The following is a 26,842-nucleotide window of genomic DNA, read 5'->3' as shown; positions in this document are numbered from 1 at the left end:
GACAACACAGGACATCAGGACCAGGGCTACCTACGGAAAGAAGATAGGTAAGTATTAGTATGTGTGGGCTTTGTATGTATTAAAGTTTTATTTTAAAAGTGTGTCAGTGTGTTTTGTGTACTATTTTTTTAACTGTGGAACTACAAGTGCCAGCGGGCCCTTTAATGCCCAGCAGGCTGGGACTTGTGGTTCTCCAAGTCCCAGCTTGCTGGGGAGGCTTGCTGGCACTTGTAGTGCCACATTAAAAAACAATAGTTTCATCTTTTTTTTTATACCATAATCAGCCCGATGCCCACCGCCCAGGGGCATCGGGGACAGTACCAGGCTTCAGCCTGGTCAGGTAAGTCCTAGAGGGGGGGGACCCCTTAATTGGGGGGGTCCCCACTCCCCCAGGGCCCTGGCCAGGCTGACTGGTCGGTAGGGTTAATGTTTTGGCCGCGGGACCTTATATCATAAGTGTCCCCCGGCTGTGACATTACCCTGCTGGCTGGTTGTGCCTGGGACTGGTTCTTGAAATACGGGGGACCCCTAGTCATTTTGTCCCCCGTATTTTGGGAACCAGCCCCGGACCTGGAGCCTGGGGCTGGTTGTTAAAAATCGGGGAACCCCTATTTGTCGGGTTCCCTGATTTTTAATTACCGGCCCCGGCTCCTTCAGCCTGGTGCTGGTTTCGGCTGTGGGGGGGACCCCACGTCGTTTTTTTAATTTATTTATTTAATTTTTCTATTTTTTTACACTGAAGCCTGCACGGATCTGACTGATCCGTGCAGGCTAAAACGCAAATAGAACAGGAAAATGGTGTTCTATTTTTCTGTCGTATTTGCGTGGGTGTTTCACACCACTTAGCAGCCGTATTATCAGTACGGCTGCTTAGTACATCAGGAACCACCATTCTTTTGAATGGTGATTTCTGTCGTATCCTATCGATGGTGTAGGACATTCGTATTTGTAAATACAAATACGAATGTCCCATCTTTAAGACTACGAATTGTTGTATTTTTGGGATTGTAAATCCCGAAAATACAAATTTGTAAAAAAAAGGTGTATTTCTCCCTACGAATACACCTTTTTTCTACGAATCCATTTTGGTAAATGTCCCCCTATATGTGTGAAACCCATTCTGTAATAGATAAGAAAACGAATAAATGTAAGCTAGACTAATAAACTTCAGAACATCTCTTTGACACTCCAGTGTGTGTGTGTGTGTCGATTTGATTATTCTCCTGCTAGCAGTAAAGGAACACAGGTTATTGATCAAATCCCAGAGACTAAGGACAGGCAGTTGTTAGAATCCCCTCACAGAAGGTTCAGGATGGGGAACACCTCTAACAGAACACAGGGGGGCTGACAGTGACAGAACACAGGGGGGCTGACAGTGACAGAACACAGGAGGGGCTGACAGTGACAGAACACAGGGGGGCTGACAGTGACAAACCATGGGGGGGGCAGGTGTAATAAAGTGACAGAACATGGGGGAGTGACAGTGACAGAACAAGGGGGGCGGCCTTCTTGCTGACCTGAATTCCGTTGCAGCATTCAGACTCAGAGCACTCTCCGCTACTTGCACCTTGTTTCTGGCACCGGCGTTCACAGCAGCCACAATGCTGCCTTGTGTAGTCGGGAGACAGGAGATCATTTCCTCATTTGCCGATGACTACAGCTGTGGGACTCTGGGGGCTTTATGCCAGCCGCTGAAACGCACAGCGTGGCCGACTGCAGCAGCAACATGAGGCTCTGCTGGGTGGGGAGAACTTGCCGTAATCCCACGTGCCGTGGTAAGGGGAAAGGGGCGCGCTGTGTTCGCTGAGCTCTCAGCTGACTGACTGAAGCCTGCCTGGCCGTTCTGCAATATAACTGCAGCGGTGCCACTGCCTTTTTTTTTTAGAACACACCGTATTGTCCACAGCTGCCAGCGCCTCGTTTGACAGGGAAGCGGTCATCTATTAGAATGAACTTAGGTCTACAGTCATTAGGTCAACCCAGGGCAGGCGACAGGGGGGGTCAAGGGGGACAAGTGTGAGGGGCCCCAGCAATCTCAAGGGCTCCAGAGCTTCCATGCCCCATCACAGCCGCTGGCCTTTCAGTGACCCTCGCGGCCAGGCCGTCTACTGTGCACCATCTGTGTGTGGCTGAGTCTGACTGACTCACTGTGTGCCACTGCTGTCTACTGTGTGTGCTCCCTGCTGTTCGGTGCTCAGAGTCATCTACTCTGTGTGTGCAAATGGCCTCTGGCTGCAGGTGCCCAGCCAAACCTGCCGCTGGCACTGTAGCCTCTGGCTCCTGTAATTTATAGCACATGCGCGAGTCGTCTGTTCCTTGCCTGCTTGTAGTACTCAGCGTTCTTTTGTGAAAGTAACAGGCCAGCAGTAGGCAGCAGCCAGGAGCCAGGCCAACAGGACTGAGAACAAGAGAAGTCCGCATCTGAAAGCAGGATCTGGAGCAGCGAAAGGTTAAATGAGGCTTGTACAGAAGATGGTTGTGTGGATTTGGGATTAGGTGGGGGCCCCAGAAATATAATTGTACATGGCCCCAAGATTTCTGTTGCCAGCCCTGGGTCAACCCCACTAGGTCGACTGGCAGGAAGGTCGACCTGACTTAAGGTCGACATGGGCCAAGGTCGACATGACTTAAGGTCAAATTTGCATAAAGGTCAACATGAGGAAGGTCGACTGGTCATAAGGGCGACATGAGATTTTTCACTGTTTTTAGAGCCGACATGTGCCGACAGGCGGTATTTCATGCTCTACCATCCACATAGGGCGTGGAGGAGGTTATTAAAGCTGTGGCGAGCGAAGCGAGCCACCGTGCCTGATGCATTGCGAGCGAAGCGAGCGATGCGAGGGTCCGATTCTCATTGCCAACTGTGTCCATGTTGACTGTGTCGACATTCGGATAAAAAAACAGTGAAAAATCCATATCGACCGTATGACCAGTCGACCTTCCTCATGTCAACCTTTATGCAAATTCGACCTTAAGTCATGTCGACCTTGGCCCATGTCAACATTAAATCAGGTCGACCTTCCAGCCAGTTGACCTATTGGGGTCGACCTAATGACTGTAGACCTAAGTTCATTCTGACAGATGTACCGATTCCGTTTGACAGGTGCAGTGGTAGCAACAGTTATGTACAGCAACAGAGTCGCAAAGCAGGGACAGCGGCGCCTCACCGCTTTGCAGGCTCTGCTGAGCGGGTAGCGCCGGCCCTGTTGCATATGCAAATATGCAAATGCATATAATCCGGTCTCTAGTGATCACCCTTTTAGTATATCCCCCCACCCCCAAGGGGTACACAATAAAAAAAAAAAAATAAACAAATGTGGACGAGGCTGAAGTTGGCTTCTTATTCGGCCAGCTTCTTATTCAAGCTCCAGCTTCTTATTCAGGACAATCACTTTTACAAGGGTTAATGAATCTTGGACCACAGATTTCACTGCATAAACCAACACAGGGGGGTCACGTACATATGACCCACTAGCAATTTCTTTTGACTAACAAGGATTTGGGCAGAAAATGGGCACAAAAATGGGCATGGGTCAAAGATTTTATGATTTTGAATAAGTAGCTGGTGTCCTGCAAGGGTTAAACAGCGTTGGTCAACAAATATTACACTTGGAATCCACACAGGGGGGTCACTTACATATGACCCACTAGCCATTTCTTTTGAACAACAAGGATTTGGGCAGAAAATGGGCACAAAAATGGGCATGGGTCAAAGATTTTATGATTTTGAATAAGTAGCTGGTGTTCTGCAAGGGTTAAACAGCGTTGGTCAAACAGTATGACACTTGAAACCTGCACAGAGGGGGCAGATACTCGACTGACCCACTTGCAATTTCTTTTGACCAACAAGGATTTGGGTAGAAATTGGGCACGAAACTGGGCATAGGTCCCAGATGTCATTATTTTGAATAAGTAGCTGGTGTCCTGCAAGGGTTAAACAGCATTGGTCAAAAAATATTACACTTGGAATCCACACAGGGGGGTCACTTACATATGACCCACTTGCCATTTCTTTTGACCAACAAGGATTTGGGCAGTAATAGGGCACTAAAGTGGGCATGGGTCCCAGATGTCATAATTTTGAATAAGTAGCTGGTGTCCTGCAAGGGTTAAACAGCGTTGGTCAAACAGTATGACACTTGAAACCTGCACAGGGGGGTCAGGTACATATGATCCACTTGCAATTTCTTTTGACCAACAAGGATTTGGATAGAAATTGGGCACGAAACTGGGCATAGGTCCCAGATGTCATTGTTTTGAATAAGTAGCTGGTGTCCTGCAAGGGTTAAACAGTGTTGGTCAAAACATATTACACTTGAAACCCACACAGGGGGGGTCACCTACATATGACCCACTTGCAATTTCTTTTGATCAACAAGGATTTGGGCAGTAATAGGGCACTAAATTGGGCATGGGTCCCAGATTTCATCATTTTGAATAAGTAGCTGGTGTCCTGCAAGGGTTAAACAGCGTTGGTCAACAAATATTACACTGGAAACCCACACAGGGGGGTCACTTACATATGACCCGCTTGCCATTTCTTTTGACCAACAAGGATTTGGGCAGAAAATGGGCCCAAAAATGGGCATGTGTCCCAGATATCATTTTGAATAAGTAGCTGGTGTCCTGCAAGGGTTAAACGGCATTGGTCAAAAAATGTTACACTTGAAATCCACACAGGGGGGTCACTTACATATGACCCACTTGCAATTTCTTTTGACCAACAAGGATTTGGGCAGAAAATGGGCACTAAAGTGGGCATAGGTCCCAGATTTCATCATTTTGAATAAGTAGCTGGTGTCCTGCAAGGGTTAAACAGCGTTGGTCAAAAAATTTTACACTTGGAATCCACACAGGGGGGTCACTTACATATGACCCACTTGCAAATTCTTTTTACCAACAAGGATTTGGGCAGAAATAGGGCACTAAAGTGGGCATGGGTCCCAGATTTCATAATTTTGAATAAGTAGCTGGTGTCCTGCAAGGGTTAAACAACGTTGGTCAAAAAATATTACACTTGAAATCCACACAGAGGGATCACGTACATATGACCCACTTGCCATTTCTTTTGACCAGCAAGGATTTGGGCAGAAATCGGGCACTAAAGTGGGCATTGGTCCCAGATTTCATCATTTTGAATAAGTAGCTGGTGTCTACCAAGGGTTTAACAGCATTGGTCAAACAGTATGTCACTTGAAACCCATACAGGGGGTCACTAACATATCACACACCAAAAATGTTTTTTGACCTACAGGCATTTTGGCATCAAAATAGGCAGTAAAGTTGGCATGGGCAACAGATTTGTTTGAATGGACAAAGTAGCTGTAGTTTGCAAGGGTTAAACCGATCTGGTCAAATAATGTATACCATACATTAATGTATGATCAGTTCAAACTTTATATACTTTAATATAAATCAGTGGTGCAAGTAATGGGGTACCGCGTGGTACGGCGTACCTGTAAGAAATATATTGCAGATCGCCATACCACTTCCCCCTGACCCAATCAGGAGCAGCTCCTATTGGCTGGTGACCCGGCGCTATATTTCAAATAACCATGGACCTGATCAGAAGACATCCCAGCTCGTGACATGTCCGGCTCGTGATTCATGAGCCAATCGGAGCTGCCGGCACGTCATTTTAAATAGCTGCGCCGTGGAGTCGCAGACAGATGGACCTGCTCTAAGAGAGGCATCCGGGTTTCCACTTCTCTGCCCGGCTGTCGCCTTAACCACAGAGTGGCGCAATGTATTTTACCCCTGGCACTGTGCATGTTACAACTGGCACTGTACATGTTACCCCTGGCACCGTGCATGGTACAATGCATGAAACCCCGGCATCGAGGAAGAAAACCCTGGCAACAAGCAAGAAACCCCTGGCACTGAGCATGTAAACCCTGGCAATGAGCAAGAAACCCCTAGCACTGAGCATGTAACCCCTGGCATCGTGCAAGAAAACTCTAGCAATAAGCATCTAACTCCTGGCATTGTGCCAGAAAACCCTAGCAATGAGCATGTAGTTAAGTGGCACTTATGTGGCATAATATGCAAGAGGCACTACCATGTAAAGCCATGCCCTAAATTTTTGCGGCGCGTCTTTGGTGAACACTATCCTGTTTTTTGGGGTATTGGGTTGTTTTGCACTGTGGGGCATAATTTGCAATAAGGGTGGCATTATGTGGCCCGCATTATTCTTTTCACAGGTATGTGAGATAGGGCATAAATTTAGAGATTGCAGGGGGTGACAAACACCCTACCACCCACCCCGGCTGTGACATATTGGGGGGGGGGGAGAGGCGGTGGGGAAGTGTGTTCCACCACATCACCAGGACCACTTTAAGCACTGGTGTGGGGCATAATGTAAAGTGTGCAATACTGTGAGGGACATAATGGGGGAAATTTACTAAGGCTAATACACCTAAAAAATTTGTATAGGATTTGCTATCCTGAAAATACGTAAATTTGTATTCGTATTTATGGCACATTCGTATTTGTATTTACAAATACGAATGTATACGCCATCGGAAAATAAGAATAGGAATCACCATTCAAATGAATGGTGATTCCTAATTTACTATTTACGTAAAATATGGCCGCTAATTAGCGGTAAATGGCCGCTAATTTCCGACCAAATACGCCAGGAAAATACACTTCATTTTCCTGCCGTATTTGGCAGAAGCCTGCATGGATCAGTCCCGTGAGCCCCGTGAGTATAATTTGCTTCCACAGGTCTCCCCTTGGAAGAGCAGTGGAAACCCGGCTGTCTCTCTTAGAGCAGGTCCATCCGTCTGCAACTCCACGGTGCAGCTATTTAAAATGACATGCCGGCAAGTCCGATTTGGCTCGTGATTCATGAGCCGGGCATGTTACGAGCCAGGATGTCTTCTGATCAGGTCCATGGTTATTTGAAATATAGCGCTGGGTCACCAGCCAATAGGAGCTGCTCCTGATTGGCTGCCGGGCCGCAATCTCCTATTGGCTGGCAATATTTCAAATAGCCGTGGACCTGCTCAGAAGACAGCCGGGCAGCCCACCACTCTCTGCCCGGCTGTCATATTGCTTCCGTTCTGTCAGGTGAGCCGGCATGCAAACGCATCGGCTACGGGTCGGGGGGAAGTGGTACGTCGACCTGCAATATATTTCTTACAGGTACGCTGTACCACGCCGCACCCCATTACTTGCACCACTGATTTATATTAAAGTATATCAAATTTAAACTGATTATACACTAATGTATGGTATACATATTACCAGACCCGTTTAACCCTTGCAAACTACAGCTACTTTGTCCATTCAAACAAATCTGTTGCCCATGCCAACTTTACTGCCTATTTTGATGCCACAATGCCTGTAGGTCATAGAAAATTTTTGGTATGTGATATGTCAGTGACCCCCTGTGTGGGTTTCAAGTGTCATACTGTTTGACCAACGCTGTTTAACCCTTGCAGGACCCCAGCTACTGATTCAAAATGATGACATCTGGGACCCATGCCCATTTTAGTGCCCTATTTCTGCCCAAAATCCTTGTTGGTCAAAATAAATGGCAAGTGGGTCATATGTAAGTGACCCCCCTGTGCGGGTTTTCAGTGTAATATTTTTTGACCAACGCTGTTTAACCCTTGCAGGACACCAGCTACTTATTCAAAATGATTAAATCTGGGACCCATGCCCACTTTACTGCCCTATTACTGCCCAAATCCTTGTTGATCAAAAGAAATGGCAAGTGGGTCATATGTAAGTGACCCCCCTGTGTGGGTTTCCAGTGTAATATTTGTTGACCAACGCTGTTTAACCCTTGCAGGACACCAGCTTCTTATTCAAAATGATGACTTCTTGCACCAATGCCCATTGTATTGCCCTACTTCTGCCCAAATCCATGTTGGTCAAAAGAATTTGCAAGTGGGTCATATGTAGGTGACCCCCCTGTGTGGGTTTCCAGTGTAATATTTGTTGACCAACGCTGTTTAACCCTTGCAGAACACCAGCTACTTATTCAAAATGATGAATTCTGGGACCCATGCCCACTTTAGTGCCCAATTTCTGCCCAAAACCTTGTTGGTCAAAAGAAATTGCTAGTGGGTCATATGTACGTGACCCCCCTGTGTTGATTTCTGCAATCAAATTTGTGGTCCATGATTCATTAATAAGAAGCTGGAGCTCGAATAAGAAGCCAACTTCAGCCTCGTAGGTAACACAGGTAATTAGGGTGCGCTATGTACATAAAGCACATAACGACCCTTCATACATCTGCCCCATGAGCCAACTTCAGCCTCGTCAAATGTGGGGCAAATGCAACAGACATAGGCTATTTGTGGAGCAGGGGTATTATACTCACCGCCAGAGTTTGCCCAGGGTCTTAGAGATCTCCACGTTATGTAAGTGGGGGTACTGTTCTGCCAGTTTCCTCCGGCTCGATTGTGCCCATACGATAAATGCGTTCATCGGACGCTTGACACGCGGCGTGGCTGCCAGGGAGCCAGATCCCCCGACGGGCATGGGCAGCAGGCTAAAGTCGAAGCTTTTCAGCAACTGGGACACCGCCTCCGGGATACAGGCTGGGAAGCGCTCGTCCAGGTGTCCCTCAGGGTCACTGTTGCACAGCGGGGAGATGCCGGAGCCTCTGTGGGATCGTCGCCCCTCTGGGCCGGCCGGGGACAGCGGAGAATCTGAGTCGGAAACGTCGGACATCGCTGGGCTGCAGGGAGTCTCGGGAGCCGGGTCCTGGTCGGGGCTCTGGCTGCGGGGACAGTGGTGCAGCAGGGAGCCCGGGTACAGCACCACTAGTTCCTATGCTGGGTATAGGAATCCAAGGGCTGACTGAGTGCCACCTCCATCGGGCAGAGGGCTCAACAAGTCGGTGATCCTGGCGCAGGACCATTAATAAGTCACGCAGCATCCTCCCCATTATTTTATGTCAGTTGCGATGCCTGACCTTCGCTATCCGGGTGATTTTTCGTCTGGCTTGTATCTACTGCACATGCGCAATGCCTCATGGTTTGTGTCATGTGTTCTGTTCTGCGGTTATGATTGGCTGTGCTGCGCTCCTTCATCCTCCTGTGTCCTGTGTAGTCTCTGAGGTAAACAGAGCCGTGTAGCTGGGCAAGCAAAGTATTTTAATGCAGCAACAGTAACTTGTTGGTGACCGGCCATATCCACTGCAGGGAGAAGGGAGCCGCTGTCTAATTGAGGGGTTAACTTTTCTCCTCTCCCTGCTCCATTCCGTTGTGCAGCAGCAGAGTCTGGCTGCTGACCTTTCCCCGCTCCCTCCCCCCCTGCTCGTCTTTTCTCTGCAGTGCACAGAGCAGGGAGGAGGGGGGGAGAATCAAGTGCCTGCACGTCCAACTGTCCCCACGCCAGCAGCACAAAAGTGACTACACTGCCACCAATGTTTATTTATATGCCAATGCCCACTGCCACCAATGTTTGTTTATTTATATGCCAATCCCCACTGCCACCAATTTTAGTTTATTTATATGCCAATGCCCACTGCCACCAATGTTTGTTTATATGCTGATGCCCACTGGGACCAATTTTTATTTATGTATAAGCCCACAGCCCACCAATGTATATATATGTATATGTCCACTGTATTTATACATTGCTGGCACAGTCCAGCAATGTATACATTACCACCAATTTTAATCAACGTTGGTGGACAGTGTCAGTGTTAAGGTGTGTACACACTGCTGCAATTAGTCACGAAATCGCTGGCAAAATGGTCGCTCAGTGACCATATTGCCAGTTATTTCATGTGCAGCCAGCGATAAATGGCTGGGAGCGCGCTCCCACGGCCAGCCCTTCATGGTCGCTGGTCGCAGGAGCTTGCTCCTCCGATTCTCCCCCAAAATTGCTGGTCGCCGGTGCACAAAGCACTGTGCACCAGCGACAAGCGACACATACTAGTCCAGCGCCTGCCGTGTCACCGCCCACCCGCCGTGTCACGGAGCCATCTCCTGCTTCAACAGTACCGCCGTTTCTCTGCCCGCGCTCACAGCAGCATCTCCCCCATCAGCACGCTAGTCCTGTACAGCCGCACTATCCAGTAAGTGCATAGGCTGTTGTAGAGGGCATTGGTGTTGGGCAGCATGATTATGTTCATGCTGCCCATCGATGGTGATTTGCACCATCGGTGGGCAGCATGAGCATTACCATGCTGCCCCACACCAATAGTATGTGGCTTTGAAAAAATGAAGGGGGCATTGGCGTCGGGCAGCATGATTATGTTCATGCTGCCCATCGATGGTGATTTGCACCATCGGTGGGCGGCATGAGCATTACCATGCTGCCCCACACCAATAGTATGTGGCTTTGAAAAAATGAAGGGGGCATTGGCGTCGGGCAGCATGATTATGTTCATGCTGCCCATCGATGGTGATTTGCACCATCGGTGGGCGGCATGAGCATTACCATGCTGCCCCACACCAATAGTATGTGGCTTTGAAAAAATGAAGGGGGCATTGGCGTCGGGCAGCATGATTATGTTCATGCTGCCCATCGATGGTGATTTGCACCATCGGTGGGCGGCATGAGCATTGCCATGCTGCCCCACACCAATAGTATGTGGCATTGAAAAAATGAAGGGGGCATTGGCGTTGGGCAGCATGATTATGTTCATGCTGCCCATCGATGGTGATTTGCACCATCGGTGGGCGGCATGATCATTACCATGCTGCCCCACACCAATAGTATGTGGGCTCAATATAAATGAAGGGGGCATTGGTGTCGGGGTGGCAGGGGCCGCACGGCCGTCTTGTGCCCCCCACACCCCTGGCAGGAGCGGGGCACTAGCGGCTGCTGCCGCTAGATTATCCTGCCCCTACAAAGATGACCCCTGCTACATCTGTATATACACCATATACACTTTTATTCCCTTCCAGAAGGACTTCCCACAACCCAAGTCACTCATAAATGATTTTAAATAGAGGGTAAAAAAAAATCTAGTCAAAATTGCTAGCAATTTTCAGGGAAAATTGTAGGTCCCTCTGAAAAACTGGAAACTGAGCAATATATTGCTGAGAAATATATTGCGGAGATATATTGCAAGTACACTGAGCAATATATTACTCAGCAATATATTGCTAGCAATATATCTCCCCCGTGTGTACACAGCATTAATGTATACATTGCTGGCCTGCACACGCAATACATACACATATATATATTTGCCATTTAAATAAATACATTGGTGGGCAGTGATCATTTAATTAAATTTTCATTGGTTGCAGTGGTCATATAAAAATATAATAATTGGTGGCAGTGGGCATATAAATATTGGATGGGCAGTGGAAATATAAATATTGGTGGGCAGTGGTAGCGATCACATATACATTGATAGCCTGCAACAGCAATGTGTATGATACCGCATATTCTAATAAACGTTGGTGGAAAGTGACAGTGATAACCTATACATACTGGCCTGCGCCTGCAAAAAATTATACAGACACATGTCCCCATGGTAAATACATACAGTCCCCATGGTAAATCCATGTACTATGGAGTGTGTGTGCATGTGTAGGATCTGTCAGGCTGGTAAAAGGTTGTCGATAGTATGAGTATAATACATTTGTCTGAGTTTTCAGTTGAGGATGGGGGTTTTCCCATTTTGTCTGTACTTTACCTTGTAAAATAGTGTATTTATGTAGTGCACAGGGGATACATAAAATATTCCAGTGGTGGGGATGCTGCAGTCCAAAGACTGACCCCAGCATTTCTATGCAGATAATCTTTACAGGGGCTCTGTATATGTCCTAACCCACCCTACCTACCCACCAGCCCTAACCATCCCTTACAGCAGCCTATGCCGCCTCCCCCCAAAAAGCCAGACCCTAACCGCCCCCCTCTAGTCTGACTATGTCCCTCCATACTAATGTCTAAACCTAATCCCTGCACCCTACTGCCTAAACTTGCCTCCCCCCCCCCCCTCCTCTGCCGCATTATCCTTAATCGCCATTACCTACAGCCTTACTCTAAATCCTACTAGTGCCTGAACTTAATTCACCCCCTTCCATAGCCATACCCTAACCTGGAATGGTGGCTGTAGACGTTACGGCTTTGGCACCATGACCACATCCTGTACACAGAGGTAGTAGTGATGTTTTACAGAGCAGTTCAACTTCGAGACGGGTCATTAATATAGTGTAGGGTATAATGGGGATAGTAATGTAGTGTTGGGTATAGAGAGGTCAGTAATGTAGCGTAGGGTATAGAGGGGTCAGTAAAGTGGGAGCATGTATAGATAGGACTATAATATACTGGCAGGTTTTTTGGGATCAGTAATGTAGTGGCGGTATAGAGGGATGTGTCTAGGAACAAAGAAGTCCAGACGCAACTGCAGCAAAGATTCAAGGACAGCCAAAATTGTGTTCAAGTGAGAAACAGGCCCTCAAAAGATTCCACCCCGTCAGGGCTGCTTTCATACTTTTACCGGGCTGCTTTTCAATCGCAATCAGCCCCTGGGAGCCAGTGCTGTCTGAGGGCAGCATGGGGAGGAGTTCTGCCGCTGCACTGTTTGGGGCCGAGCAGGTGATGGAAGCTTCTGCCGTCCGGAAGCCAGTGCTGGTACGGCATTCATCTGCGAGGCAGCAGTGGAGCTGAATGGCTGCACTGGGTGGAGACCCGCCATTGTGGTGTGTTTGTGATCTGTGTACTCTGGCCTCCCTCTCTCACTTCATATTATCTTCCCCCTGTTCCTTTAATCCATCTCTCTCCACTTTAGCCCTTCCCTGCAGCCTGAATGGTCTCTCTTTTCCTCTATCTCTCTTTTTATCTGCTCCTTTATCCTTCTTATTTCACTCTTTACCTCTCTCTCGCTCTCTCGATCTGTTGCTCTCTCTCTCGCTCTCTTGCTCTCTCTCTCGCTCTCTCGCTCTGTTGCGCTCTCTCTCTCTGTTGCGCTCTCTCTCTCTGTTGCCCTCGCTCTGTTGCGCTCTCTCTCTCGCTCTGTTGCGCTCTCTCTCTCGCTCGCTCTTTTGCTCTCTTGCTCTTTAGCTCTCTCTCTTTATCTCTCTTCTTATCTCTCTCTTTATCTCTCTTTTTATCTCTCTCTATCTCTCCCCTCTCTTTTGCCTTTGCTCCTTTGTCTTGTTACATGGTTGTTAAATGACATTTGTCTTTAAAGTTTTATTTTTTAATATATTGTTTGTACAATTGATTTTCCCCACTTAGTTTGATTTAATTATAAATTAGGGTTTGAAGTTTTTATATTGTCCGTGTGTCATGCACTCATCCCTCTGCTAAGGGTAGACTGAGGCACACAGTGATTGGGAGTTGAGGAACTATCATGAGGCATGCACTTATGTGTGTAGGGTTCAGGCTGTGAGGCACAATGTGATGGGGTGCAGTTTGTTTGTGAGGCATGAAGTGATGTGGAGGGTGTGTTGGGCTGTGAGGCACACTTTGATGAGCAGGCTATGAGGGACACCGTCATGGGTAGGGGGCCAGGCTGAAACTGGGCAGCCATTGAGGCACATGGTGATGGGGAGGGAGGGGCAGCCTGTGAGGCACAAATGGGAAGGGTGGCAGGCTTTGATGGGGAGGGAGGGACAGTCTTTGAGGTGCACAATGATGGGGAGGGGGCAGGCTGTAAAGACACCCATACACTGAGGGGTCGGGTCCGTGCGCATCGGACCTGACAAGGTGCTCGGACCGGCAGGCCGTCCGACCAACCATTCCTCTTGGTGGCGAGGTGGCCGGCAAGCAGTGACGCATGCGATCCATCACAACAGATTGCATGCTTCCCTGCCTCATGCTGTCGGGTGTCCGTATACTGCTGCGAGGCATCGCATCAGTGTATGGGCACCTTTAGACACACAGTGTTTGGGTCATGCTGAGAGGCACATAAAGAAGTGGTTAGTTACACACAGTGTAGAGTTAAAGGGTGGGAAGCTGGTATGCACTAACCGGAAAAATGTGTATTAAATTAACCCGGTTGTTCAAAAAATGCCCAGTATTGTGTGGCAACCAATAAAATGTTTTTTTAAATGTCTGCAGCCACTGAAATGTCTCTATTATATTGTTTACACTTTAATGTTATGTGTATTTTCTGTTTGCCACTAAAATGCTTTACATATGCTTGATCTATAATAATCTATTGGCATTTTACAATGTTTTTATGGCAGTCTGTCATTAATTTAAATGCTTTCAAATTACAAGGTGGTCACAAAAGTTTTGTAATGTCTCGTGGTCACACAAATGCTTTTGGTATTGTGTGGCACGTGCTATAATGCTGTTATTCTTGTTTGGTGGTCATAGTAAAGGTGCGTAAACACGTGTACAGATGTCTCTGTCTGATCTATTTAGTTGGAACAATAACCTTGAAATGTATGGGAGGATATGGGCATACATAATTTTTTTTTCAAATGCAGGTAAACCTTGGAAAAAAATGCTATGATAAATGTGTTCTAAAAGAATGAATTTTTTTTTTTTTTTTTACAGATCACTGTCTTTTTAAGACGAATGTTATGATTTTCATATGCTCCGATACATTTCCTGGTATTTGTTCCCACCATAGAAAGCATCAGACAGAAACATCTGTACATGCGTATGCACCTTAATACTCTCTTTATTGTTTTTGGTAAAAGATAACGCTGTCAATATTTTGTTGGCGACTGTAATGCTTTCTCATACTCGCTAAAATGTCATGAGGTAAATTCATGTGTGATGATCGATAGTTGTATGTTATGTTAGTCCGTTATTGTATGCTGTTATTCAGCATAAATTTAAGGCAGAATTACTTCACAGAAATAGTAGTTGATGATAAGTTGAATAGCCTCCCATCAGAGGTGATAGATGCAAAAACAGTAGAACAATTTCAAAATGCTTGGGATAGGCATATTTGTAGCATAACTTAAAGATAATGTTTAAATATGTTTTGCGGTACCATGATTAAAACAGTTGCAGTCTAGATGGGCCAAGTGGTTTGTTTCTGCCGTCAAAATCTATGTTTCTCTAGCCCCTCATCCCATGTCTTTCTAAAAAAAAATTAATTCAGATATTCAATGCCATTGAGAGTGGCCGGCTATGGGGTTAAATTGCGTGGATCACAGAAAACCTGTGATCTTCGCAGTTTAACCCCTGCGCTAGCCGCTCGGACTATGCAACGTTCCGGGGGGATCCTTGCAGTCCCAAAACTGCGAGTATTGCCCTAAACAGCGAGAGCCGAGACTAATGCCTCAAATTCGCTGTAATTAACCTCGTTACTTGCAGATTTTACAGCAACATACGCAAATTCCCCCTCGCTCAAAAAAACGGAGCAAGGGGGGTTATTTGGAAACTAAAAGGGTGAGCGGTGACTGTGAGTATAATGTCCTGCTCGCAGTCACCGCTCACCCACGGCATTGAATATATGCCAAAGTATTCAAACTCCTCCACTCTCTTCTCTCCCCCTTGCCAGTGACTCAGTAACAACAATACGTCCTCATTTGCTCCATCCTGCTTGCCGCATCCTTCTTCCCCGCTGTTAGACCACTGCCTTTGCACCTTTTATTTTGTATTTGTAAAATGTATGCCACCATCTACAGTCTTCCCCACCCCCATTGATTATCCATGACACCAACTGACCACGCCTGCTCCTCCAAGCATGGTGGCACCAACCTTCCTGATCTTGCACCTCATCCCATGTCCCTTAGTTTATGCTATCCATTATTTATAAATGTACGCCAGCACCTTCATGTCTCCAGTTCCGGTTAAATTTTTTTTTTAGATTTAGATTTAGTCATTATTTGGATCTTATTATGAGATTTTTAACATATTTTTATATTCCTTCAGAGCCATTCTAATCAGACTTAAGGATGAAGAGATCTCAAACAACATCACAACTTACACAGATTCACCAAAACCACCCTGTATTGGGGAATTTATCTACTACTGTCCTAATTCAAAATGACCAAGAAAGGTAATTTTTTTTATGGTTGCGTTATTTAATAAATAAAACTGTAGATTTAAAAAATCACCTTCTTTATATTCTTCTTTTATTTATTCCAGTGTTCATTTGGAGTCTATTTCTAGAAACACTGAATATGCTGGAGAAAATGAAAATTACGTAGATTCAGAAAATTCCGAAAACTTAAATCCCAATTCAAAAAAGAAAAAAAAAGAAAAACCTTTGGAAAGAGTCAGAGGTCACAAATTTACAGAAAGAGAAAATTCCATTCTAATAGATGGAATTTTACAAAACTACAGCAAACTCTTTGGGAAACAAAGTGGACTTGTTGTTCCATTTGAAAGTAAAGAAAGCATTTGGAAAAATATAGCTAGGAATGTAAGCGCAGAAGGTGTAACTGTAAGATCTGCAGATGTGTGTAAGAAACGATTTCAAGATTGTAAGTCAAATGTTAAAAAGAAAATGAGCATGGAGAAAAAAATGGCAACAGGAACTGGTGGTGGCCCCCCAGTATATATTGACTATTTGCAATGGGAGAAAAACTTACAGCAAATTTTCTGTCCTTCTGGAATATTTGGAATTGATGGAGGTCTGGACTCTGGCAACTTTATTTTTAGTGAAGGTATTATATCATGTAATTTTCGCAATATTATGAATGTTCAAAAAATTCATAGCGTGTGTGCATCCATTGATTTTAGAATGATGCATCTACATCTATTTCTCTTTTTCCACGCTCGCTCTCTATCTCTATGCTTCCTTCCTTCCTTCTCTCTCTCTGTCTCTGTCTCTCTCTGGGGCAGATGTATGATGTGTCGTAATGGGGGAGAAGGGTATCAGCGCACGTTATGTGCACTGATACCGCTTCTCCCCAACGTATGATGCGGCCGGGATGCGGTAATGGAAAGGGGCGCTATCCGCCCCTGTCCATATCGGCGCTGCTATCAAAATGATAGCAGGCCGAATGTATGAACGGTCAGCATCGCTGACCGTTCCGCACGAAGCCTGCTTTGGCTTCGCCAGCTTCAGGCTGGCGAATCCCTATCTAAACATCAGGGACAGCGCTGTCCCTGCTGTTAGATCTAGGCTGCGCTGGGGATCTTGCGTGAACAGCGAGATTCCGCGCATGGCCAGTGCGGCCGGCCAGGGGACAGGAGATAGCGCATCAGTATTATCTAATGCGCTATCTCCAGAAAGGGACATCGCCGGAGGGGGGAGTTAACGCTCCCCTGCTTCGGCAGACAAGATGTTAATACATCTTGTCGATGTCCCTTCCTGCTTCGCCTCACTATTGAGGCGAAGCAGGAAGTATCATAGCGGAGCTATAAGCGCTGCTATGATACATCTGCGTGTCTGTCTGTCTCTCTCTCTCTCATGTTAAATATGTGTTTATATTTGCAAATATGTAATTTTTTTCAATGCAGGTTTTTTACATTTCTAGTTTGTTCGTTAATTGGTCTTATCTAAATAGTTGCAATACATTTGATTGCATTCATTTAGTATTTTTTGTTTTAGGGTTCAATCTAGTACACAATATTTTAAAAAAATTCATGATCTTCCATGCCTGTGGTGTCGCAGTCTGCTATAGTGCTTCTGGCACAGGTCTGGTTTGCATATCGGTACTGATATGCAAACCAGACCTGTGCAAGAAACAGCACAGCAGACAGCGACACCCCAGGCATGGAGGTGGAACTGCAAGGTTTATCAAAAATAGTGGATAATAGAAGGATCAATATAAACCCTGAACGTGGTTTATTTAATGTAAGCATATTAATTTTTTTATAATTTTGAATCCAACAGTTCACACTACAAAAAAATCCATAATGCGAAGTCAACTTGAAGAGCCTACACGTAGCAAGACAAAAGATATTTCATTTCTCAATGAGAAGGACAAACATTGTGATAATGGTGAGGATGATTTCTAATCAAGGATATACTGTATAGTGTATATAGTGTATATAGTGTGGATTGTCGCTCCAAATATCTTTGAGAAGCCATGCAGTTCATCTTTCCTGCATTGGGTGTCGCTGTCTGCTGTGGTGTTTCTAGCACAGTGTAGTCTGTATTTCAGAATTAATATGCAAACCAGACCTGTATCAGAAACAACACAGCAGACAGCAACACCCCAGACATGGAGGAGGAAATGCAAGGATTTTCAAATATAGCGGATGCAATAACGATCACTATATACCCTGGACGTGGTTTATTTGGTATAAGCATATTAATATTTTTTTAATTTCTATTCTTAACAGGTCACGCTACAAAAAAATCCCGAAAGAGAAGTCAACTTGAAGAGCCTACCTGTAGCATATCAAAAGATATTTCTATTCTCAACGAGACGGACAAACATTGTGATAATGGTGAGGATGATTTCTAATCAAGGATATACTGTGTAGTGTATATAGTGTGGATTGTCGCTCCAAATATCTTTGAGAAGCCATGCAGTTCATCTTTCCTGCATTGGGTGTCGCTGTCTGCTGTGGTGTTTCTAGCACAGTGTGGTCTGTATTTCAGAATTGATATGCAAACCAGACCTGTGTCAAAAACAACAAAGCAGACAGCAACACCCCAGACATGGAGGAGGAAATGCAAGGATTTTCAAATATAGCGGATGCAATAACGATCACTATATACCCTGGACGTGGTTTAATTGGTATAAGCATATTAATATTTTATAAATTTTTATTCTTAACAGGTCATGCTACAAAAAAATCCCGAAAGAGAAGTCAACTTGAAGAGCCTACCTGTAGCAAATCAAAAGATATTTCTATTCTCAACGAGACGGACAAACATTGTGATAATGGTGAGGATGATTTCTAATCAAGGATATACTGTGTAGTGTATATAGTGTGGATTGTTGCTCCAAATATCTTTGAGAAGCCATGCTGTTCATCTTTCCCGCATGGGGTGTCGCTGTCTGCTGTGGTGTTTCTAGCACAGTGTGGTCTGTATATCGGAAATGATATGCAAACCAGACCTGTGTCAGAAACACCACAGCAGACAGCAACACCCCAGGCATGGAGCATGGATTTTCAAATATATCGGATGCAATAACGATCACTATATACCCTGGCCGTGGTTTTTTTAATTTGAAATTTGGGTTATAATATTAATACCTTTTCATTTTTAATATTACAGTTTCAACTCTGAAAATATCCCAAATGAAAAATCTTCTTGAAGAGCGTACACATGGCAAAACAACAGATATTTCATTTCTCATCGAGGAAGACAAACAATGTAATAATGGTGAGGCGGATTTTGGATAATAGAGAAATTGTGTGAAGGAGTATTATAGGTGAGATTGGGTATCAGCGCACCTTGGTTCAGATATATTATAGCGGTTCTTATTACGCCGCTATAATACTTCCTGCTTCGCCTCAATAGCGAGGCGAAGCAGGAGGGGAGAACGACAAGATGTATAAACGTCTTGTCCGGTGAAGCGGGGGAGCCTTATCTCCCACCTCCGGCAATCTCCCCTCCTGGAGATAGCGCATCAGTTAACATTGATGCGATGTCTCCTGTCCCCCGGCCGGCTGCACTGGGCATGCGCGGGATCTCATGTGAGTAGCGAGATCCCACGCATGGCCAGTTTAGTCCGCCAAGGGCCTGCTGATATCGCGTGTGTGAAAACTGAGATGCTTTCGCCAGGAGGGGACATTGCTGGAGGGTGAAGTTAGTGCTCCAACACTTTGACAGAGAAGATGTTAATAGATCTTCTCGATGCCCCTTTCTGCATTACATCGATTAAAAGGTGAGGCTGAAAGTGTTTCTGCTGGACAATTTCCGCGGATTTCAAAAATCGATCCATTTATTATTTAAAAACAACCTGTTAACTTGTTTAAGCAAATTAAGAACGTGTAAGTTATTTTATTTTGCTTCATTTTGTTTAAATTTTTGTAAAACCTTATAATATTTTAGACTTTAAGTTTTGTGTAAATAAATAGTTTTTTGTTCTGCTAATTATTTAATCTTCCTTTATAGAAAACGACTTTGAATATCATCAATTTGTGGAATTACCGGATTCGGATCAAACAAGATTACTAATTTTTCACGGTACTCATATATTACGTTTTAATTGTTGCACAAATGTATGATCCTCAAAAATATTTTAATATTTTAACTTAAATTTTCAAATTGAGAAAAAGAGCATAGAATCAAACTGAATATATAAATAAACTAATCTGTTCTAATTTGTTTAAGAATGAAGTAAAATTATATACTAGGTGTAACATTACACCCTACGGGTGAACTCCACACCGTCGAAAGGGGATTTGACCCATTAAATTAGTTATAAATATATTTCTTAAATATATTTGAGTATGGCATTTTGAAATAGTTTTATAATGTTGGGGGGGTTGTGATGTAGGATGAGACGATGAATGGGTTACGGAGTGTTAGGAAGGGTCTTTTTGTTTATTGTAGTACGTGTGGGGTATGGAGAGGTGTGTGTGTTTGTGTTTACTGCATGATTTTGAGGTTATCGGGATTGATGTTATGGTGTGCTTGGTGGTTGATTAACAGGTAAATCAACCACCCAGGTCGCCATCACATGCATCTGTAGGTGATAGTGTACTGATGTCCTTGTGTGTGCTTTTGCTGGTGTAGTGGCGTAGGGTTTTGTGGTGTGTAATGGTTGTGGAAAACAGTTGGCAGATGTGTAAGTAGCAGTCGGATGGTGCTTGTGGGGGGGGGGGGCATGGGGGTGTAGGGGTAACAGTAGTGGAATGCATGTATCTGGTGGTTTCCCAGTCCGTGGAATTGCATGCTGACTGATGCATCCAAGTGGCGTGAGTTGTCATGTATGAGTAAGTGATAATTGGTTAGCTAGGTGGGTGATGAAGATTGAAAATGATTGGGTGTATTTCTATGGGTGATGGACATTTTGACTGCAGTACGGGTTATGTTGTGTATAAGAGTGTTGGTGTTGGTTGTTGTCGCTGTTAAGGGAGATGATTATCGTTTTTGTTGGATAGGATGGGGTTTGTGTTTGTGGTGGGTAGTCTGTAGTAACATGGTTGTGGTTATGGTGAGGTGCATGTTACATCATTGAAAAGTAAGGCATTGTTGGTGTGGCATGCTGGGTGGCTGAACTGTTTTATCAATTGTTTGTACGGCTGTTGGTGCTGTACTTGCTTGGCCTTGACGGGAAAATGATATTGATTAGCGGCTAGATTTGAGGTTTTCAACAAATTTTAAGAGTAACATAACCTTTGTTTGACTTTAATTTTGAAAATTATACCCACATAACATATTTTTCAAAAATGGATCCTGTTTTTTTTTCCCTAGCAGGTTATTAAAAAATAAAAAAAAATATATTGTTACTTTAAAAAATTCTTGATGTATGACTGTTAATTGAAACATAGTGGAAGAGAGAGTTGAAGAGCAGAAAAATAGATTTAGAACAGTGATAATTAAATGGAGAGTCTGAAAATGAGAGATGCAGAACATTGGGGCAGATGTATTATCAGACGTTATGGGTGTGAAGGGGTATCAGCGCACGTTGTGCACTGATACCGCTTCTCCCCCATGTATGACCACGCCAGCGTGCTGTAATGGACTGGGGCGCTGTGTGCCCCTTTCCATATTGGCGCTAGTATCTAAATGATAGCAAGCCGAATGTATGAACGATCAGCATCGCTGACCGTTCCGCCCGCTGCAGCTATTGGCTTCACCAGCTTCAGGCTGCCAAAACCCTATCTAAACAGCAGGGACAGCGCTGTCTCTGCAGTTTGGTCTGGCCTGCGCTGGGGATCTCGCATGAACCGCAAGATCCCGCGCATGCCCAGTGCAGCCGGCCGGGGGACAGGAGACATCGCATCAATGTTAACTGATGCGCTATCTCCAGGAGGGGAGATTGCCGGAGGTGGGAGTTAAGGCTACCCTGCTTCACCGGACAAGACGTTAATACATCTTGTCGGTCTCCCCTCCTGCTTCGCCTCGCTAATGAGGCACAGCAGGAAGTATTAAAGCGGTTCGATTAGAGCAGCTACAATACATCTGCCCCAAAGATGAAGAAATTAAGGCAGAGACAGAAATGAGGAATGGAGGGAGAGAGACAGAAATGCAAGGCCAGAGTAAGCGGAGAAAAAACGAGCTGAGAAGGAAAGTGAGTGAAAGTGGAGGAAGATATCTGGGAGAAAACAAGAGCAGAGAGAGGGGAAAGGTGTAGAGAGAGAGAGAGAGAGAGAGCAGAAAGAGAGCAAGTATAGAGTGGGGGAGCAGGGAGAGTGAGGGTGAGACTAGAGATAGAGCAGCGAAAGATCTATAAAATCTCTGGCTCACATTTTGGGAAACACTGCTCTAGGTGGTTGTAATAATTTAGGTAATTTTATTCTTTTTAAATTATGCAAATAACTCAAGTTCACTTATATTTTCAGAAGATTTGCCCAGTGAATTTCAAGATGACATCAGCATCAGTACGACAAACAAAGAGTATATTAATCTACGAAATTACTACACCAATGTTGATGAACTGGAAAATGCAGACAGCCATGATTTGGATAATAGCATTTCATCGTCTTATTATTCTCAAGAGACTAATCTGACAAAAGAGGTTAATGTTTCTCAATTTGAAAATCCAAATACAAATATAGAATCGATACAGAATGATCCAGATGATAGTAACACTGAGGTTAATCCAGCATTATCGCAAAGTGATGTGTATTTTGACAAGAAATTTTTAGAATATCAAAAATTTCTGCATACTGAATTTGTTAACCTACACTCAGTTCTCAATGAGTTAAATACTAACGTTTGTAAAATGACTGAGAAACATGACCAATTTGGAGGACAAATTACTTGTGCCCTTAATTCAATTGCAGAATCCATTAAAATCTCTGTTCAAAATCTAAATGAAAGTACAAATATAACCAAAAAAAAAACAAGAAAAAAATTACTGTTATCAAAACTGAAGAAACGTAGAATATTTTTTAGGCAAAAATGTTTACAATCAAAATCGATTACAAAAAAGAGTGTGGAATCCAAACTTAAAAAAAATTTAAAAAAAAAATAGAATATTTTGCTTTCATTACTTACTTACTTACACATTGAAATAAATTCTACAAAAAACTAATATATAAAATAATGGTTTTCATAAAAACCACTTTTCATACACCCTTTTTGAGCACACACAAAAATTCCAGTACTGTTCCTTCGGTATTGATTTTAGAAATAAGTATTTCAATACAGCTTAGAGTATTAATAGCAAAAAATAGTGTACATATTTCTGTGTAGAGCGCAATTTTTTTGCACTACGTTTTCATTGTACTACAGGTTGAGTATCCCGTATCAGATTAGCCATTATCCAAAATATTCCTAAAACAATACATTCTTGAAAGAGACAATTTTTTAATTTTGGCTAAAAACTCAATGGGGTCAACTGTAAAAGCAGTACTGAAGGGCATGATATGTAATTGGCACTATACTGTTTATGGACAAGAAAATGATTGCTTTGCATTCAAATTCAATATCTGAGTTAGGGCTCAAATTGTGTTTCATGTTTTGCAACATTGTTTTTTGATCAAATACAATATATATATATGTGTATTTTATGTGGTAATAAAATATATATGTGTCTATTTTATGTGTTTTTACAGCATAAATGCAAGATATTTCAAAATTCATCATTGAAATATTACAATATTTCAAAATATGGATTAATCCGTTATCCAAAATTCTTCTTGTCCCGAACCTTTTTTGATACGGGATAATCAACCTGTATTGTAAAATGTTATCGGTTTTATTTTGTTTTAAAATGACTATTTTAACAGCAATGTTTATTAAACATTCAATGCTCTGTGCTAACTTATGTTGGATCAATTGTAATATTTGTTAAACTTGTTCAAAACTATTTGAATGGCGTATTTCTAAAATAAAAATATTGACTCATCTAAGTTGTGTGCAATAACCTGTCCATAATTTTCATCTGGCTTGTTCTAAAATACAGTAATTAGTAGTATAAGTAAAATGATGTAGCTTGAATAAGGGAGTAACTATTTACAGAACTGTGCTATACACTAGTTAACAAATCGGGTACATGCTTATTAATTAAATTACAATTGGGTTATGTATGTCAACAAAATTATGTAATATACAACACACTACAAACCACTAAAACAATTTTGTAGTGATGTAGATCATTGTGCCACCAGATTTGTCCAAAGCCTCGAAAATGGATTTTTCCAAAGTATTAAAAATCATTCTGACCATACTATAATCAAGAATATTTTTATTGTCAAAAAAATTAAATTTCAACTAAATCATAAATTACGTAGGTAAATCAATAAAGTGTTTTTTTTTCCAAATAAATTATTCTACCTAAAATTCTCTAACTGAAATAATCGCGTATTAATTTTTGGCGGATTTGTGACCCACTACTAGTTACATTGTCTGACCCTGAAGGAATGACATCCGGCTCCGGATTATTTAATGTAGACGTTGCAATGTGAATGTGGTTATCCTGACAAATGTTGTGTAACATACAACACACAGCAAACATTTTACAAACTTTCACAGGGCTGTACATTAAAGTACCACCAGATTTGTCCAGGCAGCGAAAGCGACTTTTAAGTAGTCCAAATGTACGTTCAATGCAACCTCTTGTTGCAACATGGCTTTTATTGTATTTTTTTTCAGGTTCCGTAAGTGCTTTTGATATTGGAGTCACTAACCACGATTTTGCTGGGAATCCTGCATCACCTACAAAGAGTGATAATATTGTGTATTATTTTTAATATTTCAATGTTTAAATTTGTTTAATAGCATTTACCTTTGTTACCTTAAATATTTTTCTTAGAAATTTAATGGGCTTATGTATTACATTGGTTAGTACTTGTGTGCTATCATGGCGCCCCAATAATGGGTCACACGATGACACCTATGCGACCCCCCCAGTAAAAACGTGAACCGGATGCGTGGAGAGTGCTGCGTTACGCGTCCTAAGACCTTTTCATACCCCCACTATCCACGTCGGTGTGGAGTTGAGAATAGAAAGTGTGGCGTGTGCTCCGAGGAGGAAGCGTGGCAAGCTCACGCGGATACCTTCACAGCTAAACACGTCCCTTCGCTGGCTTAACAGGTGTCCGCTTCCCTACGGACACCTGTGAAGCCAGCGAGAGGACGCATATAACTGTGAAGGTATCCGCGTACCCTCGCGAGGCTCGCAACACTTTGGGCTCGGTGGCTCGCTGCACACGCCACACTTTTTATTCACAACTCTAAGCCGATGTGGATAGTGGGGGTATGTAAAGGTCGTAGGACACATTAGGCTACCCCATGCGGGCTGGTTGCGTTCGCCACGCTTCAGGTTCACGCTTATACTTGGGGGGGGGGGGGCGGGCATGGGGCTGCATTTAAACATAAGCACCCTTTAGGGTGCTTATACAATTTATAAACGCATGCCATCGCATGCCATATACAATGGCATACAATTTTGATTTTGTATGCCTTCACACACTAGCACGAATTTGCGTTGCATCACATACCATCGCATTCCATGTGATGGGCGCCGTGTTAGTACACAAGCACCCAGTGGTTAATATAAAACATCTATACACTATTTTATGTTCGTGTATCTTCAATTCTTAAAACTTGAAGAATCATTTGGAATGTGTGTGATGTGCGAGAACTGCGTAACTAAACATGTTAACTGAATTTATATCATTTCTGACCCATGTAATAAATAATTACATGGACAGACTAAAGAGCAATTTATTCACCTGTCAATTCTGCATTTGGTAAGTAACTTTTTGAGTTTAAAATATAAGAATACACCTCATCAATGACCAATCATATTCCATGTTTTCGACAGCTTCACCGGTAATACAGCTGTAATAGTACTACCTCAAGTGCAGATCTTACTTAATCATTGTTTTGATTTTGGGTTGATATGATTTAAATATAAATATAGCGCTTAAACACTACCTTTTTACACATGTATTGGTGATGTTTTGTTTTGCTTTTGTGTAATTTAATGTTGACAGTGAAATGACTGCGTGGATTTCCACAGAAGTAATAAACTTTACCAGTTTATTGTAAGAATGGGATAGATGTTTGAAGGATCTTTAAAAGGTGGAGAAGGGGTTTCAGCACACGTTATGTGCATTGATACCGCTTCTCCACCATGTATGAATGAGCGAGCGCATGGAAAAGGTCAGAGGTGCTATGCGCCCCTGTCCATATCGGTCCAGCTATCTGAATGAAAGCATGGCTGAATGTGTGAAACAGTCAGCATCGCTGACCATTTCACCCGCTGCAGGTTTTGGCTTCTCCAGCATCAGGCTGACGAAACCGTAACAACACAGTCTTGTCCCTGCTGATATTTTGGGTTTTTTGATGGGGATATCCCGTGAGTAGCAAGATCCCACGCATACCTAATGCAGCCGGCCAGGGGACAGGAGAGATAGCACTTTAGTGTAAAGCGATGCACATTACTGCATACACTGATACACTTTCTCCACATTGAGACATTACCAGAGTTGGGAGTTAGTGCTCCCCTGCTTCAGTAGTCAAGATGGTAATACATTTTGCTGATGTCCCTTTCTGTTTCTCCTCATTGTTGAGCTGAAGTTGGAAGTATCATTGCGGCACAATATGCACCGCTATGATACATCTGACCCAGTGTGAGCATTTGGATCCCACGCATGGATATTTGAGCCAGCCCTGGTGGTGGAGAGGAGTGTAAACTCATGCAAGATCTCCAGGAGGGCACATTGCTGGACGGAGGAGTTTATGCTAACCAGATATGACAGACAAGATGTTAATACAACTTGATGATGTCACTTCCATGCTTTGCCACTCAGAAGAGGTGAAGTTTGAAGTATTATAATGGCACAAAATGTATTGCTCCAAAAAAATTTCACAATTATTCCACAATACAGCCATAATTTTCGAAATGTATGATAGGAAATGTATATGATGGAATAACATTCTTTGGAAATACACGGCTAACTTCCTAATGTCTGCATCCTT

The 26,842-nt window shown here is 43.6% G+C and overlaps 2 protein-coding genes across 3 annotated transcripts in view; one reads left to right on the top strand and one right to left on the bottom strand.

Moving 5' to 3' along the window:
* LOC146025998 (transcription factor Sox-8-like) overlaps positions 1–9,286 on the bottom strand; it is a 67,503-nt gene extending 58,217 nt beyond the window's left edge. Inside the window, exon 1 of the mRNA XM_083156277.1 lies at positions 8,333–9,286. Coding sequence (XP_083012403.1) covers positions 8,333–8,685 — 353 coding nt within the window. The 5' untranslated portion in view covers positions 8,686–9,286. The remainder of the gene's footprint in view (positions 1–8,332) is intronic.
* On the top strand, positions 8,480–23,754 carry LOC146025996 (uncharacterized). Of its 2 annotated transcripts, XM_083156275.1 has the most exons (10): positions 8,481–9,074; positions 14,431–14,536; positions 15,763–15,889; positions 15,979–16,499; positions 17,675–17,782; positions 18,127–18,234; positions 18,570–18,677; positions 19,013–19,120; positions 19,856–19,927; positions 22,252–23,754. In XM_083156275.1, the coding sequence occupies exons 3-10, from the start codon at positions 15,786–15,788 to the stop codon at positions 22,884–22,886; spliced, it is 1,764 nt and encodes a 587-aa protein (XP_083012401.1). In that variant the 5' UTR covers positions 8,481–9,074; positions 14,431–14,536; positions 15,763–15,785; the 3' UTR covers positions 22,887–23,754. The 2 variants fall into 2 exon arrangements, with proteins under 2 accessions (XP_083012402.1, XP_083012401.1); XM_083156276.1 differs by lacking the exon at positions 14,431–14,536 and having other exon boundaries at positions 8,480–9,074.
* The last annotated feature ends 3,088 nt before the right edge of the window (positions 23,755–26,842 follow it).

Source organism: Crinia signifera, chromosome 8 (assembly GCF_055691185.1).
Source record: "Crinia signifera chromosome 8, ASM5569118v1, whole genome shotgun sequence".
Lineage (NCBI taxonomy): Eukaryota > Metazoa > Chordata > Amphibia > Anura > Myobatrachidae > Crinia > Crinia signifera.
The sequence above is the reverse complement of the archived record's forward strand: the minus strand, read 5'-3'. Positions and strand labels throughout refer to the sequence as shown.

Coding starts and splice junctions, on each gene's coding strand:
- LOC146025996 (XM_083156276.1), top strand. CDS start 15,786: ATGAAGAGATCTCAAACAACATCACAACTTACACAGATTCACCAAAAC. Junction 15,890..15,978: donor ATTCAAAATGACCAAGAAAG/GTAATTTTTTTT, acceptor TATTTATTCCAG/TGTTCATTTGGAGTCTATTT. Junction 18,235..18,569: donor GGACAAACATTGTGATAATG/GTGAGGATGATT, acceptor TATTCTTAACAG/GTCATGCTACAAAAAAATCC.